We start from the raw sequence: 20,962 nt of genomic DNA on the forward strand, positions 1-20,962 counted from the left end.
ACACTGAGTATACAAAACATTAAGGACACCTGCTCTTTCCATGACAGACTGACCAGGTGAAAGCTATGATCCCTTATTGATGTCAGTTGTTAAATCCATGTCTACATGAAGGGCAGGAAACAGGTTAAAGAAGGATTTTTAAGCCTTGATACAATTGAGACATGGATTGTGTATGTGTGCCATTCAGAGGGTGAATGGGCAAGACAACAGATTTAAGTGCCTTTGAACGGTGTATGGTAGTAGGTGCCAGGCGCACCGGATTGTGTCAAGAACTGCAATGCTGCTGGGTTTTTCCATGCTCAACAGTTTCCTGTGTGTATCAAGAATGGTCTACCACCCAAAGGACATCCAGCCAACTTGATACAACTGTGGGAAGCATTGGAGTCAACTTGGCCCTGTGGAAGGCTTTCGACACCCTGTAAAGTCCATGCCCAGAACGAATTGAGGCTGTTCTGAGTGCAAAACTCAATATTAGGAAGGTGTTCCTAATGTTTGATATACTCAGTCTAACTCAATTGGTGCTAATTCACCACCTGAGGAAGTGAAAACTCAAAACACATTAGCTTGATCACTAACTCCTATAATGTAACACCTACTGTTAGTAGCAATGTATTACACAGTAAATGTAATGTCCTAAAAAAAAACTGCAATAGTTGAGACACTCCTCTTTAATATGGACAACAACAGTAGTTGCTTTCCAATATACATTTTGAAATGTTGAACAATCACAAGGGGGGTGAGAAACTTGGTCATTACAGCAGCTGTCCCCATTCGAAATGGGCAGGCACAGCAGCAGGGCGGACATTTTTATTACAGGAAGGATGAGGATAATGCACTTCCCTGTTTAACCAATTGATGGTTTTATCCACCCCAAAATTAGGACGTTTTGATTGAGGTGACCAGGTACCTTGTGCAGCTAGCAACAGTGCGATCAATTACAAATTTAGCTCACACAGCCAAGTCAAAGGGTTACAAAATGCGACTAATTGGCCCTTTGTGGCTTTGGTAATAACAACCTTATCCTCTGTGTTGAACATACACATATTACAAGGAAATTAGTTTGTGAAACAAATCTTACCTTTACATTTTATAGGGAACTTAACATTATTCTCACCTGATACACTTGCTACAATGTTCAACATCTAAATGAGTGGTGTAAGTCCAGCTTTCAAGGGGTTTGTGCAATGATTTATATACACTAGATGACGGGGGGCACTGTTTAGAAGCTACCGCACCTCCATCTTGGCACTCCTAAAGTATGTTTTACAATGTTGGAAGTTATAGAAATGCAAGTATTCATGTCTAAATTTGTTTTTGCCATGTTTATTCTATTACAGACACCTTAATGCATACGTTTAAATGATATGTGAGCTAAACATACAAAATAAACCTTTTTGTAGCCCTTTACACAGGCTGATTTGGGCACTAAAAGCGCCTAAATTGGAACGTAGTGGCTTTACAGTAATAAGCTATACATGATGTCCGAGCTCTGGCTCGCTTCACAGCGCTGCATAGGTTTTTTGACGGACAGACATTCTGAACTTGAGCACCTCACGCGACAAGAAGTTGCCCCATTCCTCCCGGTAATTGGTTAACTTTTTTGTTGTCTGAGTGAGGGAAATGCTGAACATGTAAGATGACTATGTATTTTGAAAGATGAGGTGTTGAGGATTATGATAAATGCAGCTTTGATGTCATACTAGCATAAAATTAATATGAAGTGTCAACATTTATGATCCATGATTTGATGTACTGTTACAAAATTACATGTTGATATACCCTGGGTTGTTCTGAATAGAATGAGCCTACTGAGTGTTTGTTTATTGTGAAGAAAATTTGCTGCAGGACATGCACCTGAATGCACTCATGACTCTTTCAATGCAAACAAAAATTACGATCTGTTTCTCTGAAACAGAAAGACTAACACTGACTTTTGAAAGACTAACACTGTAAGATTGCATTTTATATATTAGTTAATCATGTTGGCAATATAACAAGCTTTCAAATCATGCCCACCAGACCCAGATTGCAGTTTTATAATGGATAGTTTTTGGATTGTGTAAACAACAGTAATTGTGTGATGGCAGGTGTCAGGACTTGCCCTCCTGGATGGAGATCAAAGGTGCCGGCTAATCAAAGGTTTCAAGACCCTCTCTCCTGGGGGAGTTGGACAGTTTTATGACAGTCGTAAATACCTTACAGGAACTTTCTCTCCCATGCCAGGCAGTATTGAACCCGTTTGTTACAAAGAGATTCTTCCCGCCAAAACCACAACATCAAAGTGGATAATGAAGCAATATTTCTAACAAAAAATGTGGGAAATGGTCGAGAGGGACTTAAAGAACAAGCATGTCAGAACAAGCATATCATTAAAGACGCTATAATGGAAACATTAACTTTTAAGAGCTTTCACAATGTATATGTCAGAGTTGTATCTAAATGTTGTAACTTATATGATTAAATAAACTATTTGTGAGAAGATCAAATGTGATTTTAGCTTTCTAAATGAGAAATGTTTTTCATATTACGTTTTACCCAGTCAGTAACCACGCCAACGTGAGCACAGACATTATGCCAAAAGGATGGAACGCCCCTTTTGCCAGAGTACTTATAAAGGATCCCTAAAGAATGAACATATTAGACCAGTACATTGCCGGATTGCTACTAGTGTGTAAAATGGTTTAAAACTACTAGACCAGTATATGTGCAGCGTGACTGACAGCGTGAGCTGAATGTTACGAAATGGTAAGACCCTCTGAAACTCAACAGAGAATAAGACTACTAGACTAAGACATGCACTGCCTACAGCTCTGATTGTAACGTAGTCTAGGAAACTCGACCGAAGACGAGAACTGAGGAACATTTCCCTATCAAACGACCAATGGAATGTCTAATGAATCCAGTCTAACGAACACTTCCAGAACAAAGCCAACTAGTAAGGACATTGTGACCTCTGGTGGACAACCTGAGACTTACATAACCAGAGACTTTCTGTCTGACTATTCGTCACAGATGGATCGAGGGGTTTCAACAGAGACGACAAAGACATATAAGCGTAAATATGTTGCATTTCTAAATCTGAATGAGTAGGTGTTAGGGTGCTAAATATCCATATTCACGATGAAAGTATTATTGAACTGTATGTATGATAGTTGAATTCCTTTCTCTCCTTCTCCCGCTCTTTCTTTTCCCACCCCTTTCATTGTGTAACCAGCCGTCATATGGGGTTAGTCCACTAGGGACTTTTCATTGGATTATGTTAGTAATCATTTCAACATATTGTGTGTGTTTATGTAATTCTGTGTGATTAGTTAGACAAATTGGCTTGATGATGTATTTATCGCTGAATCAGCATTTAGACTAGGGTTTGTGCAGAGTTGAAGTCAACGACATTCAGAATGAGGTAATTAATACTTTATTGTTATTGATGTAAGAGATATTTATCTTTTGAGTTTAAGTCAGGAGATAGTAGCTTGTTAAATAACTTTTCCCATGGTACCCCAAGATTGCTTATGAGTTAATTGTTAAATTATTAAAAAGTTAACTTTTTATGGCTGCAGGGGCAGTATTGAGTAGCTTGGATGAAAAGGTGCCCATTGTAAACGGCCAGCTCCTCAGTCTCTCAGTTGCTAATATATGCATATTATTATTAGTATTGGATTAGAAAACACTCTAAAGTTTCCAAAACTGTCAAAATATTGTCTGTGAGTATAACAGAACTGATATTGCAGGCGAAACCCTGAGGAAAATCAAAGCAGGAAGTGGCTTCTATTTTGAAAACTCCATGTTCCATAGCCTCCCTTTGCTGAATTTAAAGGGATATGAACCAGGTTCCTTTTCCTATCGCTTCCTCAAGGTGTCAACAGTCTTCAGACATAGTTTCAGGCTTTTATTTTGAAAAATGAGCCAGAAAGATAACAACGCGTCAAGTGGTCACATGATAGATATTGCTTTTCCCTCTCCTACTGTGACATTTGCAGTTGATATATTATCGATTGTATATTTTAGAAACAACCTGAGAATTGATTATAAAAAAACGTTTGACATGTTTCTGTGGACATTACGGAAACTATTTGGAATTTCCGTCTGCGTTGTCGTGACCGCTCTTTCCTGTGGATTTCTGAACATAACGCGCCAAACAAACGGAGGTATTTTGGATATAAAAATAATCTTTATGGAACAAAAGGAACATTTGTTGTGTAACTGGGAGTCTTGTGAGTGAAAACATCCGATGATCATCAAAGGTAAACGATTAATTTGATTGCTTTTCTGATTTTCGTGACCAAGCTACTTAATGCTAAGTGTACATAATGTTTTGCTCTGCGATCGACAAATTTACACAAACACTTGGATTGCTTTCGCTGTAAAGCATAATTTCAAAATCTGACACGACAGGTGGATTAACAAAAGGCTAAGATGTGTTTTTCTATATTGCACTTGTGATTTCATGAATATAAATATTTTTAGTAATATTTATTGAATGTAGCGCTATGCTATTTTTTTTATTTTTATTTTTATTTCACCTTTATTTAACCAGGTAGGCTAGTTGAGAACAAGTTCTCATTTACAACTGCGACCTGGCCAAGATAAAGCATAGCAGTGTGAGCAGACAACACAGAGTTACACATGGAATAAACAAATTAACAAGTCAATAACACAGTAGAAAACAAAACGGTAATTTAGCGGTTGTTGATTACACTTATCCTGTTAGTGGGATTGCAGCCATAACAAGTTAACTTCTTAGTGATCCCTTCGCGCGCCAATCCCATTAACAGGATTGATTTGACAACACCCACTGAAATAGCAGCGTGCCAAATTCAAAAACAGAAATACTCATAATAATAAATCATAAAAGTGTTATACATCGGTTTAAAGATGAATTTCTTGTTAATCCAGCCACAGTGTCAGATTTCAAAAAGGCTTTACGGCAAAAGCAAACCATGCTATTATCTGAGGACAGCACCCCATCAAACAAACATATGAAAATCATAATTCAACCCGCCAGGCGCGACACAAAAGTCAGAAATAACTATATAATTCATGGTTTACCATGAATGGCACTCCAATATGTCCATTAAACATCACAAATGGTCCTTTTTGTTCGATTTAATTCTGTCGTTATATCCCCAAAATGTAAATGTATTTGGCGCGTTTGATTCTGAAAATACACCGGTTCCAACTTGCGGAACATGACTACAAAGTATCTAATAAGTTATCTGTAAACCTGATCCAAACATTTCAAACAACTTTCCTTTTCCAACTTTGGCTATTTTTAAACTTAAATAATCGATCAAATTTAAGACTGAATTAACTGTGTTCAATACCGGACGAAAACAAAGTGGAGCGAGCTTTCAGGTCATGTGCCCCAACCACAACAGTACACTAGACTCAACCCTCGTTCTGAACAGCCCTACTTCTTAATTTCTCAAAGGAAAAACATCAACCAATTTCTAAAGACTGTTGACATCTAGTGGAAGCGATAGGAACTGCATGCAAGTGCCTTAGAAATCTAGATCCCCATAGAAAACCCATTTGAAAAGAGTGACCTCAAAAAAAACATTCCTGGATGGTTTGTCCTCTGGGTTTCGCCTGCCAAGTAAGTTCTGTTATACTCACAGACATAATTTTAACAGTTTCAGAAACTTTAGAGTTTTCTATCCAAATGTACCGATTTTATGCATATCCTAGCTTCTGGGCCTGAGTAGCAGGCAATTTACTTTGGGCTCACTTTTCATCCGGACATGAAAATAGTGCCCCCTAGCCTTAAGAAGTTAAAGACTCTAAGAGTCATAAAAGTGCATTGAAATTGCTTAGGAACTGTGCACACTTTGGAGAGGTGTGTGGGCAATTGGAGATACCAGTTGGTCCTCTCATTTAAACCCTTGTAATCGTTTTGTCTTATGTTGCATCTACCCCCCATTTTCCAGGAATATTATTTTACTGAATGTATCCAGAGTACTTTCAGATTTCAGTATCAGCAAATGTGGTGAACAGTAGAGTAAATGTAAAATGCAAATAAAATCAACAGTAATGTTTTTGGATTCAATCTTGTCAGGTGAACTGTTGTGTACTCACCTTTTGGTCTAAAATTGTTCCTTTTCAATTGCTACCATGATTATGCAAATTATTTTCATATTTCTGTAAAAAAAAAAACATTTCAATTTAGCCCTGTCCATGTAGGCCAATTCCCAGGAGTAAAGGTTTTAAAAAAAATACATGTTTCTTTGAAAGTTGTAATGTTACTGTCGATCTACACAAAATACTCATGTCAAAGGGATTTTTTTTTCTTAAAAGATGAATAAAAATATACCCTGATTAGTAATTATTCACCCCACATAAGTATTCACCCCTCAATACATCTTAGAAACACCTTTGACAGCAATTACAGCTGTGTGTCTTCTTGGGTAAGTCTCATTAGAGCTTTGCACAACTGTATTATGCAATATTTGCCCATTCTTTAAAAAATTCTAAAAGCTCTGGCAAGATTTTGGGGGTCATGGCTAGACAGCAAATTTCAAGTCGTGCCCTAGAATTTTAAGCAGATGTAAGTTAACTGTAACTTTGCCACTCAGGAACATTCACTCACTTCTTTGTAAGCAGCTCCAGTGAATATTTGGCTTTGTTGTAGGTTATTGTCCTGCTGAAATGTGAATTCCCCTCCCAGTGTCTGGTGTAAAGCAGACTGAAGTAGGTTTTCCTCAAGGATTTTGCTTCCATTTATTTTCATCCTGAAAAACTCCCCAGTCTAATGTGTGGCCTAAGGTGTTGGTTCCAAAAAGCCTTTGTATGCTGGACAGTGAGTGTGGGAGCTGGATCAATGGCCTCTTCTCACTGGGTCAGTACCAGTCAATTAATGACACAGACCGAGACGGTTTATCATCACCAAGCATGTCAGTCCATTTATAGACACACTGACGTGTAATGTGTTATGTCAGTAGCTGCTTGTATACAGTGCTGTGAAAAAGTATTTGCCCCCTTTGTAATTTTCTCTACTTTTGCATTTTCTTTTTATATTGAATGTTATCAGATCTTTGACCAACACCTAATACTAGTTAAAGGGAACCCGAGTGAACAAATAACACAATTACATGCATAACTTTGTTTATGAAATAAATTAACACCCAATGCCCATTGTGAAAAAGTAATTGCCCCCTTACACTCAATAACTGGTTGTGCCACCTGTCCCTGCAAGAGCTCCAACCAAACACTTACTGTAGTTGTTGATCAGTCTCTCATGTCCCTGTGGAGGAATTTTGGCCCACACTCCCATTCAGAACTGCTGTAACTCATCGACATTTGTGTGTTTTCAAGCATGAACTGCGTGTTTTCAAGTCCTACTACAATATCTCAATTGGGATTAGGTCTGTACTTTTGACTAGGCCATCCCAAAACTTAAAATTAGTTGCTTTTTAGAAATGTTTCATGTAGACTTATTGTCCGTTTTTGAATCATTGCTGCTGTTCAGCTTCAGCTTACAGACGGATGGCTTGACATTCTGCTGTATAATTCTGATACAGAGCATAATTAATGGTTCCTTCTATTAAGGCAAGTCATCCAGGTCCAGAGGCAGCAAACCGTCACACGTCCCCAAACCGTCACACTACCACCACCATGCTTAAATGTTGGTATGAGGTTCTTACTGTGGAATGCAGTGTTTGGTTTTCGCCAGGCATTATGGAACTCAAGTTGTCCAAAAAGTTAGACATTTGAATCATCTGTCCATAGAACATTCTTCCAAGAGTCTTGATCATCCACGTGCTTCCAGGGTGCTTTTTGACAAACTTGACGACATTGTTCTTGGACCATGGACTGTAGGTACAGGCAAAAGCCAATATTGACTCTCGTGGCACTAGTGTAGGCGGCCATTGAGCCAGTCAGGTGATGGCTCACATGCTCTTAGATCTCAGGTAAGGGACAGACCAAGGTTCTGTTTGTTTATATCTGCTTGTATCCATGACGACAGCTTTCATATTGAGAGAAGTTAACTGAAGCCAAAGAACGAGTAGGAAATTCATAAGTTGCACCTTTGTCACGTCATGCCATTGTTATGAACATTCTCAAGCCGCCCTCTGCCGGCTGCGCCATTGAGGTGCACAAAAGTCATTAGAAGCCCAGTCATTCTGAATGGAGGCTAACGACTGTTTAGTCTAAATTACACTAGTGTCCTGGAAATACGATGACATTGGCGAAGTAGGCAAATATTTAGTAGGAAACAACTTTGCCATCATTATCATGTTGTCAAATTCCAACTTTAGACAAATGGCAATGTTGTCAAATAGCTAGCAAAGTTAGTCAAATAGCTAGCAATGCTAACGTTAGCTATCAAAAATCTGGTGGTCTCCCCTCAATCTTAGCTAGCCAGCTAACATTATACTGCATCTAAAGTCAATCTGGTGACATCAAAAGGATGACAAAAGCTTGTCCTACTAATTATTTCCCATCTTTTGAAATGTCATTGTATTCCCAAGACACTGTAATGCACTTTTGATGAAATCTTCATCAGCGCTCATTGACAATGCATTCAGTAGAATGTTCAGTCGGTCATCAGTCCAAAACAAATGTTCAAAACAATATTGTGACGAAAACGTGCAACCCATGAATAGATCATTTCCCCCCTAACTTCAGACATACACTAGCAGTTGGAGGATTTAATCACCTTGATCTCAACATTTAAATGGACTGGAAAATAACAGTATGTTTTGCGACTAAAAACACCCTTCGAGCTAGCTGACCACCGATTTTCATTGCTGTTTATGAAAGTTAGAAATTGAGTTTTCAAAAAAGTTACACACACACACACATTTTGTGGCACCGCTGTATATTGTAAAATTCGACTATGCGACAGACCACAATTTAATATCCAACTTTTTACCAAAATGATTCATACTCATTTACATGTTAGTATTAAACTTATCTACTTTCTCCAAACATATATAAGATTAATCTGTCAAATAAATGAAACATTATTTGGTTACAACACTGAAGAAGATGTTAGTGAAGAAACATTTTTAAGAGTCTACAGGACTTACTGGAAGGCTAGCCAACAAGTCAACTATCTTGTAAACACTTTGGATGCGAGGTTGATGTCTCTTTTTTGAACATAATTAAATGGATATATCTTGTAATTGAACAAAATAATAAGGTGGCCAATAACTGTGGACCATATGCGGAATTAAATTTTTTATTGTTACTAAACCGCTTTTCAAAAAGCTGATAGTAGTAGTAGTATTTCCACTGAAATGTCAAATATGCTAATTGCTAACAAAGGTTTTTACAACACCAATATTCACAAAACATTGATGGCTTGATCACAAGATAACACTGAAGGTAATGTATTTCTTAAACGCTGTTGAATATGCCGATAATACGGGGTGCTATTCTAGGTTCAAAGGGTCATGCTTTGTTCCAAACATTGTATTTTGTTATGGAAAACTGGAGACTAGAGCTGTGATGGTAATTTAATAACCCTGTAACTGACGGTTATGTATGAAGACCGTTAAAGACCGTCATGAAAAATAAAATGACTAATTCATTTTTTGGGGGGGTATTCACTTTTTTCCCCAAGTAGATAAACTACATAAATTGTTATACAATGCATGTTTTCATTGCTTGCTAGTAATAAATAAATCAGTGTTCTTTCAAAAATTGTTATCTGTGTCTGAATATTCATTATTCAACAGCAGTCGACAAGGTTGTTCTGGTTCTGAGGCCTAATTATGCACTAATGTGGTCAAAAGGACAACGTGCCAATCCTCTCCATCCTGGCATGGTACAGTGCCTTGCGAAACTATTCAGACCCCTTCGATTTCTTCATATTAGATTGTATTACATAGTGGGATTCAAATGGATTTAACTGCACTTTTCTTGTCAACAAATTACTCGAATCTCAAAGTGGAAGATTTTATTTTTTAAGCTGAATCCAAAATGTATAACTAAAATATATGGATGGGTATTTGACATTTCTTGACGGTTTGAGTACTCCCGTGATTATTTTGTTGTACTCGAATGACATCGTCATTGCGCTAAGGCTAGTTAGCATTGGCTCGCAAAACTACTTCTAACCTGCTCAAGAAACCCTTGAATGAGTAGGTGTGTCCAAACTTTTGACTGGTACTGTATGTTACTGTTGTCTTAGGCCTACAAAACTAGCGGTCAAGCAGGGAAATGGTTCCAAACTTTTGACTGGTACTGTACATTTAACCAAAATGTACGCATCAAAAACAAGACAAAAAATAAATGAAAAGGGAAAGAAAAGCAGTAAAGTGTAATGCAATAGTGAAATTACATGTCTTTTGAGTCTGATAGCATCTGTGTTGTCAATATCAAAATGTGACAATCCTCTCCAATCTGACATTTATTCATTTGTATACCAGACTAACATTGAGGTAATAACTGGAATAATAATAATTAAATGCATAATAATGAAGTGTAATGGTAATAGTAAAGTTGCAGAGAAAAGCCATGCCTTTCTTTTTATTCTGATATGTGTCAATCCTCCCATTATGCGGCCATGTTTTCCCAAAACTGCAGATAGAATGGGGTGTTCGCTAAGACAGGACACCTTGAGTATGAAAACATCTAATTTGGGTATTGAACTACAGTAAGAATTACAGAACTATGGAATTACATCATGGGTCCCTGTTTTGTACTACACATAAATGCATAATTATGGATATGAATGTTGTTCTCTTCATGGTGATGTATCCTGAATAGGTACACAATTAGAAAAATTCAATATCATCCTTTGCATGTATGGGTGTTGTTCTACACACTGGCTATTATTCTAATGAGCTTTGCCCCTAAACAAGACCACATTTGGTTGGTCCGGAACAGACCAAATCTGAACTGATCATGGACGTCTGTTTCACAAGTTTGAACTTCGCAGGACAGTACAGTACATTATACTGTACTTGACTCTATAGTGCTGTACTGGACTGCACTCTAAATGTTTGGGCCAAATTGGAGCCTCGCGAGGGGTGTAGCAGTCTTAAGGCACTGCATCGCAGTGCTTGAGGTGTCACTACAGACCCGGGTTTGATCCCAGGCTGTGTCACAGCCGGCCACGACCTGGAGACCCATGAGGCGGCACACAATTGGCCCAGCGTCGTCTGGGTTAGGGAGGGTTTGGCAGGCAGGGATGTCCTTGTCCCATTGCGCTATAGCGACTCCTTGTGGCGGGCCAGGTGCATGCCCACTGACTTCGGTCACCAGTTGTAGTGTTTCCTCCGAACACATTGGTGAGGCCGTCTTCCGGGTTAAGCGAGCAGTGTGTTAAGAAGCAGTGCGGCTTGGCAGGGTCGTGTTTCGGAGGACGCATTGCTCTCGACCTTCGCTTCTCCCGAGTCCCATTGCTGCAACTCCTGTACGGACAAGACTTTAACTACCAATTAGATATCACAAAATTGGGGAGAGAAGGAATATGTAAAAAATTAAAAAATAAAGTACTAAAATTAAATTCCGGTCAAATCAAGGCCATTCCAGACCGGCCCAAAAAACGTCTATGGACGTTGAAATCAAGGTCAGGGCAGACTGACCCACCTTCAATAACTTTTGAACGTCCGGTGTCAGTTGGTGCTCAGTGGGTGCAGATGCTGGTTACAGTAAATAAAGAGGGGGCTCATGGGTAGGTGTAATTAAGAGCCAGGAGAGGTAACATGAGAGATGGGGAGAGAGATGAGCTGAACAACAGTATGCCAGTGGAAGGGAGAACAGTAGCAGGTGATCCAAATGTGGTTTGTCACTTCTATGATTTTCCATTGTAGCCAATTAAATAGCTGGAATTCTGATTTGGTAACAGAATTATGAGTTATAATCACTTAAAATGTATATCAGTAAAAACACAAACTAATTGTTAGGCCTGTGTGTGGGGTTTTGGTAAATGAATTACAAGGCAATGGTTCTTAAACTTACAGAAATTATTTCTCAAAATAAATAAGTGTGGTTATTAGTTGGCAAGGGTCTTTACTTCAATGATATTGCTTTTTGTGAATTTCTAATTTCTTTTAACTTTTTCTAGTAGAGGTTTTCTAAGTCCTCTTTTCAATACGTTTGACCAGAAATCAAAGCCATTACTTAGGCCCAATTTTTTTGGATGGAAAATGGTTGAAAAATGTATCTATGCTTTAATTTCCCAAAAATATAGGTTCTCAGCCTTCATTTGACACCCAATTTGATATGCTTGAACGTCACATGTTTGTGCTCATGGGTCCTTTTAAATAGAAATGACATTATCCATGAGCTCCTCAAAGCTGTGATAGTTAAATGTACCTACGAAGTTCTGGGATCAGTGTCTCTGCTTGTGTTCATCTGGCCTCACCGTTAGGATAAAAAGTCAGGACAGGACCCTATACCCAGCCTAACAAATCATCGAAAGGAAACATTGGTCCGTGTTTCTAGAAAATAACTGTATTATTCTGTTGTGATATCAGTGTCTCTTCCCTATTGCTCCATATCAATGACTTGAGAGATGTGGCCATTTTGTTGTGAGATCCCTCAGTTTATGTTCAAATCGTCTCCAATGAATGACAACAGATGTTGCCATCATAGAATTAGTAGAACGGGCATCCCCATTCAGGTCAATTATGCCATAATGGGTGCCCCCCCCCAAAGGAGCAAAGCAGGAAATATTTTTGATTTATTTCCATGTTTTCCGTTCTGAAATCAGTGTTTGTGCGTATCCCCAGGTGGATGGAGGCGTGTGTAGAGGAGGAGCTGCCGCCCACCACAGAGCTAGAGGAGGGTCTGAGGAACGGAGTCTACCTTGGAAAACTGGCTAAGTTCTTCGCCCCCAAGATGGTGTCTGAGAAGAAGATCTACGACAGGGACCAGGCCCGCTACAAGGTGACCTTTGTCCTCTTACCATGGAATACTCTTACACTTCAGATCAACATTCTATCAAGTTGGCATGATGCCATTTCTTATCAAGCTCTGTTGAAGCTCTTATCAAGTTACTTGACACTATTTTTCAGACCATTCATTTAGCTAAACTACTAGGATACTGACTAAAACTGACACACACGACCACAAATCTGGGTGGTAGTAGGCACTATCTAGTCCCCCCCCCTCTCCCCCACACCACCTCCCCTCTATCTAGTTCTTCTGCTCTCCCGCACACTTCCTCCCCTATCTAGTACCCCCCACACACACACACACACACCTCCTTGGAGTCAGACAGGAAGTGTCTAATCCCAGATCCATTGCAGACATTTCCACTTCCTGTCAACCATCTCCCATGGGGCAGAGAGATAGCAACCCCCCCTACAGCCAGCAGCTGTGCTGACACAACACACTCATTCAAACACACACACTCCATCTTTTGGTGTGTGCGTTTCCTACCAAAAACATGCTATTTGTTATATACAACAGACTCAGTTGCTGGGATCTAATGTTTCTGCTTTGCCTGTTTTTGTTTCCAGCACACAGGACTTCACTTCAGACACACAGACAACACGGTGCAGTGGCTACGGGCCATGGAATCTGTAGGACTGCCCAAGGTAAAACTAACACACACACACACTGCCCAAGTCCCTCCTTCCAGTGGCATACAGTATCATAACCTGGTAGTAACTGGTGATATCACAAGGTTGAGTTGCCTGTTTTATGACAGATTTTTACTAAGTCTAAGGACACACGTACACATACGCAGACAAACACCTGTGAGACTTTCACTGGGCCAGGTAAATGGAGCACGCCGTTCTACTGCTTTCTTATGAGAGGCCTGAGACCAACGCTAGGAGGGTGTAGCTGTGGTGCCTGTACTACTATTGTTACCACAAATAGAGTGTTATCAGCACCAATGCATCTTTTATGGGTAGTGACAAAAGATTTCCCACTGGAGCTGATATGGAGAATGCTACCTTATCGTCATGCCATGTGATGGTAAGACTGGAACCGCTCTGGAGATGCCTGTTTGATGATCAAATCAATCGATTAGTTCCTCTGTTTTGGGGAAAGCAGAATCTTAGGAGTAGACATACAACTAATGAATATAAAATTTTGTTTATTCATAAGGTTATTATGGGCTCTTGTCATTATTGATGCTTGAAAATGTTTCTCTATTCATTTTAATTGACAAGAATGATCAGGGCAGGGGAATAGGTTGCTTCACGGTTGTTCCCTTCACTGTTGTCCAGCAGTGCTGTTCCCTTCGGAGAAAACACATGCACATACACAGCAGCCAGATGTACTGTATGTATAGTGAGAAAGGAAGCACACACTGTAATACACCCAAAGGCAACTAAATGCGTGTGGCAGTGACCAGGAGGATACAAAGGAATAGTGTCAGACTGCCACAGCTTGAAAATTAAACTGACAGCCTGAAAGATGTAGTGTTCTTGATATGACTCCTTGGCCGCTGCACTAAACAAGGTATCAGAAGACACCAATGAAAGATCCATGACTAATGCCTCCTCTGGTTTCTACTTTCAGATATTCTATCCCGAAACGACAGATGTGTACGATCGCAAAAACATGCCCAAGGTAGTGTACTGCATACACGCACTAAGGTAAGACTTCCAACACAAGATGTTTTTTGTCACTTACTGACCCCCCCCCTTACTCTTTGTGTCTACCACACACAAGTCTATTTCTTGTTTCTGTTTCTTCACTACACTTTATATTGTGGAGGTCTACAGTGCATTCGGAAAGTATTCAGACCTCTTGACTTAACACATTTTGTTACGTTACAGCCTTATTCTAAAATGGATTAAATCAAAAATCTACACACAAAACCCAATAATGACAGTGAAAAACGTTTTTTAGAAATGTTTGCAAATGTATAAAAATAAAAACTGAAATACATTATTTACAAAAAAAAGTAGAGATCCTTGATGGAAACCTGCTCCAGAGCGCTCAGGGCCTCAGACAGGGGCTTTCTAATAGGACAACGACCATAAGCACACAGCCAAGACAACGCAGGAGTGGCTTCGGGACAAGTCTCAATGTCCTTGAGTGGCCCAGCCACCATACCCAAGAAGACTCGAGGCTGTAATCAGTGCCAAAGGTGCTTCAACAAAGTACTGAGTATAGGGTCTGAATACTTATGTAAATGTGGTATTTTAGTTTGTTTTTATTTGCAAACATTACTAAAAACCTGTTTTTGCTTTGTCATTATGGGGTATAGTGTGCAAATTGATGAGTCAAGAGGTCTGAATACTTTCCAAATGCACTGTATGTTTTTAGCTCATCTTCTGAGGTTTGATGAGTCCTAAAAGCATATCACATGATATCACTGTCTAAAGGGGATCATTTGAAAAAGCTAACAAGATTGTGTGAACCAAGAGAAGTGAAAAAGACTGGATGAATGTTGACTTTGAAACTATTATAGTCTGTGGTCCTTTTGGTTTCAGTTTGTGGTTAAAACATGTGCCATCTTCAACATTTGAGTGACAATAAGGTGTGGCAATAAGCAGTCATTTCCCAAACTCACTCTCGGAACTGATGAGGTGACTTCCTGTACACGTTGAAACCGTCTGTAGACAGGAAATTACTCAATCTGTAGGCCTAGGCTGTCTCAAGTCATTTAGTGTCTCATTTGATAATATTGTCCAAGTATACAAGTGATCGCAATGATGTCATTCTCACACATTATATCATCAGGCTCTAGAAGTAAAGCCAGATGTTGTTTTGGAAGCTGGAGTAGAAATGTATGTCTCTCAGCTTTTTTGTTTTTTAATAAATAGGCCTACAGTAGTTCCATCTTTTTATCTGATTATCTTTCTTATTTTCATGTGCAATCCTAACTTGCAGTGAGAACAAGTGAAATACCTGTATTATATAAGAGGAACTGGAAATGGTTTTCATCCTGCTCAGAGGGGATTTAACTTCACATCCTCCAGCGTTAGGCTTTCTTCTCTACTGTGCATTCGGAAAGTATTCAGACCCCTTGACTTCTTCTACACATCTTGTTACATTACAGCCTTATTTTAAAATTGATTAAATCACTTTTTTGCCTCATCAATCTACACACAATACCCCATAATGACAAAGCAAAAACAGGTTTTTATAGATGTTAGCAAATTTATACAAAATATCAAACTTATGTAAATAAGATAAGCATACAGACTCTTTGCTATGATACTCGAAATTGAGCTCAGGTGTATCCTGTTTCAACCTGATTGGAGTCCACCTGTGGTGTTTTCAATTGATTGGACATGATTTGGAAAGGCACACACCTGTCTGTATAAGATCCCACAGTTGACAGTGCATGTCAGAGCAAAAACCAAGCCATGAGGTCAAAGGAATTGTCCGTGGAGCTCCGAGACAGGATTGTGTCAAAGCACAGATCTGGGTAAGGGTACGAAAACATTTCTGCAGCATTTGAATGTCCCCAAGAACACAGTGGCTTCCATCATTATTAAATGGAAGACGTTTGGAACCACCACGACTCTTTCTAGAGCTGGCTGGCCAGCCAAACTGAGCAATTGGGGGTGAAGGGCCTTGGTCAGGGAGGTGACCAAGAACCCGATGGTCACTCTGACAGAGCTCCGGAGTTCCTCTGTGGAGATGGGACAACCATCTCTGCAGCACTCAACCAATCAGGCCTTTAGGGTAGTGTGGCCAGATGGAGCCATTCCACAGTAAAAGGCACATGACAGCCCGCTTGGACTATGCCAAAAGGCACCTAAAGACTCTCAAACCATGAGACACAAGATTCTCTGGTCTGATGAAACCAAGATTGAACTCTTTGGCCTGAATGCCAAGCGTCACGTCTGGAGGAAACCTGGTACCATCCCTACGGTGAAGCATGCTGGTGGCAGCATCATGCTGTGGGGATGTTTTTTCAGCAGCAGGGACTAGGAACTGGGAGACTAGTCAGGATTGAGAGAAAGCTGAACGGAGCAAAGTACAGAGATCCTTGATGAAAACCTGCTCCAAAGCACTCAGGACCTCAGAATGGGGCAAAAGTTCACCTTCCAACAGGACAAGACCATAAGCACACAACCAAGACAACGCAGGAGTGGCTTTGAGAGAAGAAGAATGGGAGAAACTCCTCCCAATACAGGTGTGCCAAGCTTGTAGCATCATACCCAAGAAGACTCGAGGCTGTAATCACTGCCAAAGGTAGTGATTAGTGAGTGAAGGGTCTGAATAGTAGTGAGTAAAGGGTCTGAATTCTTAAGTCATTTCAGTGTAATTCTTTTTTATACATTTGCTAAAGAAAAAATAAACAGTTTTTGCTTTGTCATTATGGGGTATTATGTGTAGATTAATTAGTGTAAAAAAACGAAATACGTTTTAGAATAAGGCTATGCGTAACAAAATGTGGAAAGTCAAGGGGTCTGAATATGCAGCATACACACATTACATAGCATAATGTTATATAACATAATGTTATGGCAGGTTCACACCTATCTGATGCGAACTGGCCTGTGATTATTATACTTAGAGGCATAACTGTTGAATAACTTTATTAGTCAAATAAAAGTGTGTTGAAGATCATGTCCTGATTATGAACTGTGCATTCATACTCGTCACACAGGCTTGAGAGGGCTAAGGTCCAGCAACGTACTGTAACGGCTGACTGGCTCATCCTTTTCAACACTGAATAACTGATATCACTGCATACTGTAGTAGACACACCCCTGTTAACATCTCCAGAAAAGAAACAGGCAAGACTACACTCAGTCTGCATCCCAAAAGGCAACCTTTTTCCTATTTAGCGCACTACTTTAGACCAGAGCCCTATCGGTCTAAAGAGTCCGGACGGGAGTTGCAGCGATGGGACAAGACTGTAACTACCAATTGGATGCCACGAAATTGTGGACTTTTTTTAATTGATTTATTTTTGTAAAAAAAAAATATATATATAATAATTTTAATAGTGCACTATTTAATGGGTGCCATTTGAGACCGTCTCCAGTCTCACCTGAGAGCTGCTGTCATAGTGTGGTAGTAGTGGTGCTGGTAGAAGTAACAGCTCTGTAGTGACACTTAGTCATTGTGTGATGTCACTACTAGTGGGAGGTTTTGTACTGACAGTTTTTTTCCCCCGGGCTCTGCTTTCTGTGCCCACACTGACTGTCATGTATTCAGTTATGTCATGTACACTGTAATGTGTACAGAAAAGGGTGGCTCGCATCTGAATGTGGCAGAGAATTGGAGTGAACGTGTTAGCGAGTTGGCTTGTTTCCTTAATTTTTTTTTGCTGTTTGGTCAGGGCCCATGAGGATCAGCTTCCTTCCCTCCCTGTGTGCGCGGACACACACACACACACACACACACACGTGATCTTCCTTCCTGGCAGACTGGTCTAACCCCCACTGGGAGCCAGGGAATACACTAGCTCTGAGGAGAAGTAGACACACTGGGCTAATGGGTCTTTGTTGAGAATTCAGTACAGTGGAAAAATTGAAAGGCACCACAATAGAATGGAAACTGAACATAAATATTCACTCCGGATCTGATGGGATTGGTTGGGCATGCGTGTGTGTGTTGGTGACGGTGCCACGTTTTGTGTATGCGTGTGTGTGAAGAGGGGGAAGAGTGTGTGTTTGTGTGGAGGAGGATGTTGTTCCGTGTCCTTCCTACGTGCTTATTGGCCAAGTCAGCAGGATGATCTAATGAAGCATCCATCATTATCCTCAGTCTCAGTCAGCTGTTTATCTCACAGCAGGGCTGAGTCTGCCAGCCACCCATGGGTTAACAATGTATTAAACATTTGGCCTTACCTCTGTCTCCGCAGACTCTACAGCCCTAAAGAAGAGACCTGTGTCCCTGTTTACACTCACATACATATACACACACACACTGAGTTTAGAGGCTAACATAGCACTATCATAGCCTCCTCATACACACAGTTACAGGCACTAGACCAATATAATGAATGCCAACTTATCAGGAACCTGCTGGCAGATGAAAGTTTTTAATTCAGTTTCCAGCCACCTGTTTGTTTCAGGCCACCCTTAGTTAGCGCCATTGGCAGAAAGCGGATATTTCTGGTTTTCAGGGATACAGTATTTTCAACTTCCATTTCCCCTGAAAAATGGAAATGTGGACTCCGCTCAGGTGTCACTCCACGCCTGCCGTCTTAGGTTAGTTTCAGGCTGACGGGACTCAGGACAGTGCAGTTTGCATGTCAGGATTGTTACTGCTGCTTTCTCTGAGCACACAATGCCCCCCTGTGGGGAGAAGGGGACATTGCCGTTTGGCTGACGCTCTCCTAGTTCGGTCTGGAGCAGATGGATGTTTCAAGGTCCTGTTGGGATGCATCCTTCCTTCCTTAATTTCCTTCAAGTCATCACTGATTGGATTGACATGCTTTCATAGGTAAAAGGAATATGGTGGATTCCGTGCTAACCCAAGGCAAGAGGAAGGATTCATTTCTGAAGTATTGAAGCGCAGCTGAAGTGTGGATGGATGCAGATGTATAGATGTTTGTAAATGTAGGTTTCCCCTGCCTCTGAGTTATTGAGTAAACAGCCACATCTTAGCTTCAGCTTGCTACCCTTTCCTCCTAACTGTTAAATCTAGATTAGTTAATGAATTGACATTTGGAGCTTCGTTCCTTTCCATTCCCCCCACAGCTTATACCTGTTCAAACTGGGCATTGCACCACAGATCCAGGACCTGCTGGGGAAAGTGGCCTTCACAGGTAAGAGGTAATAGTTTGAGGTATCATAAGAGCCTCCTGTACTCTAACGTCAACCCATAGCGTTCTTCTCTGCCTGGCACCAGCCAGGTTTGAACTGGAGGCTGGGTCCTTGAACCTGTAACAACAGTTGCTGTGTAGTTGTACGTCGGTGTAATGAGCATGTAGCTAACTGCTCCAGAATGAACGCTGACATAACATACAGCATTGTCGTGAAGGAAGAACCACTCTAGTGATTACTACCTCCCTTTAAAACTAAAGGAAAACATGAGCCTCGGGGCGTCTTCTGAAGACTCATTTAAATTGCCCCGGCTGGCACGCGCGCGTGCGCGTGCGGTAATGACACATAATTGGTGCTCATGTTTGGTTTTGATCGAAACAGAATGTCATCACTCGCTCCCAGCTGCGTGTTCAATTCGATAAGCACTGTGGAGATGATTTGTAACGTGGTTGATATGAGTGAAGTGTGAAATACCAAACATGTCTCTTTACCGTTCTGTTTAAAATCTCCAGTGTGTCTTGATGTTATATAGGTTGCTAGTGAATGAGCAGTCCCTCTCCTAGGCACAGAACGGCCCATCATAATGGTCGGAACGGAGCAAATGGAATGGCATCAAACACCTGGAAACCATGTGTTTGATGTACTTGATACCATTCCACTGATTCCGCTCCAGTCATTACCATGAGCCCGTCCTCCCCAATTAAGGTGCCACCAACCTCATTTGCTCCTAGGGTATAGAGGTTTCCTGCTGTGCCAGTTTGGCTGACCTGTTTGTAATGTGATCCTGTATGTCCCACAGAGGAGGAGATCAGTAACATGCGGAGTGAGCTGGAGAAGTACGGCATCCAGATGCCAACCTTCAGTAAGATAGGAGGCATCCTGGCCAACGAGCTCTCAGTGGACGAGGCAGCCTGTAAGTAGTACAGTACACTGTTCCGTCCACTGGATTTCCTCTGGAGACCACTGGTCTTCTATCCTGCTCCTGAATAGACCCATAGGGTGTGCAGGGTTTGTTCCAGCACAGCACAAAAACATCCGATTTGAGATAATCCAGGCCTTGATGATAAATTGAATCTGTTGTGTTAGTGCTGGGCTTTAACAAAAGTCTGACCTCCTATAGAGAGACATGTTTGCTGCTGAGTGGTACTTATTCTTGCCTCTGTCCCCAGTGCACGCTGCTGTGTTTGCCATCAACGAGGCGGTGGATAAGGGTGAGGCGACAGTGACCATGGGGGCGTTGAAGAACCCCAACGCCATGCTGAGGAACACTGGGGAAGAGCTGGCCCAGGACTACCAGGTTACACTGAGCCGGGCCAAGGCTAGCAAGGAGGACCAGGCATCAGGCAGGGTGAGGAATTCTGAGAGCCTCCCTG

The 20,962-nt window shown here is 40.8% G+C and overlaps 1 protein-coding gene across 2 annotated transcripts in view; it reads left to right on the forward strand.

Annotated features, from left to right (window-relative positions):
• iqgap2 (IQ motif containing GTPase activating protein 2) overlaps nt 1–20,962 on the forward strand; it is an 88,292-nt gene that overhangs the window by 32,298 nt on the left and 35,032 nt on the right. For both annotated transcript variants that reach the window (XM_042320666.1, XM_042320667.1), the window contains exons 3-8: nt 12,684–12,840; nt 13,416–13,493; nt 14,428–14,504; nt 19,524–19,591; nt 20,389–20,502; nt 20,759–20,937. In XM_042320666.1, the coding sequence (XP_042176600.1) occupies nt 12,684–12,840; nt 13,416–13,493; nt 14,428–14,504; nt 19,524–19,591; nt 20,389–20,502; nt 20,759–20,937 (673 nt within the window). The remainder of the gene's footprint in view (nt 1–12,683; nt 12,841–13,415; nt 13,494–14,427; nt 14,505–19,523; nt 19,592–20,388; nt 20,503–20,758; nt 20,938–20,962) is intronic.

This window comes from Oncorhynchus tshawytscha, linkage group LG04 (assembly GCF_018296145.1).
Source record: "Oncorhynchus tshawytscha isolate Ot180627B linkage group LG04, Otsh_v2.0, whole genome shotgun sequence".
Classification (NCBI taxonomy): Eukaryota; Metazoa; Chordata; class Actinopteri; order Salmoniformes; family Salmonidae; genus Oncorhynchus; species Oncorhynchus tshawytscha.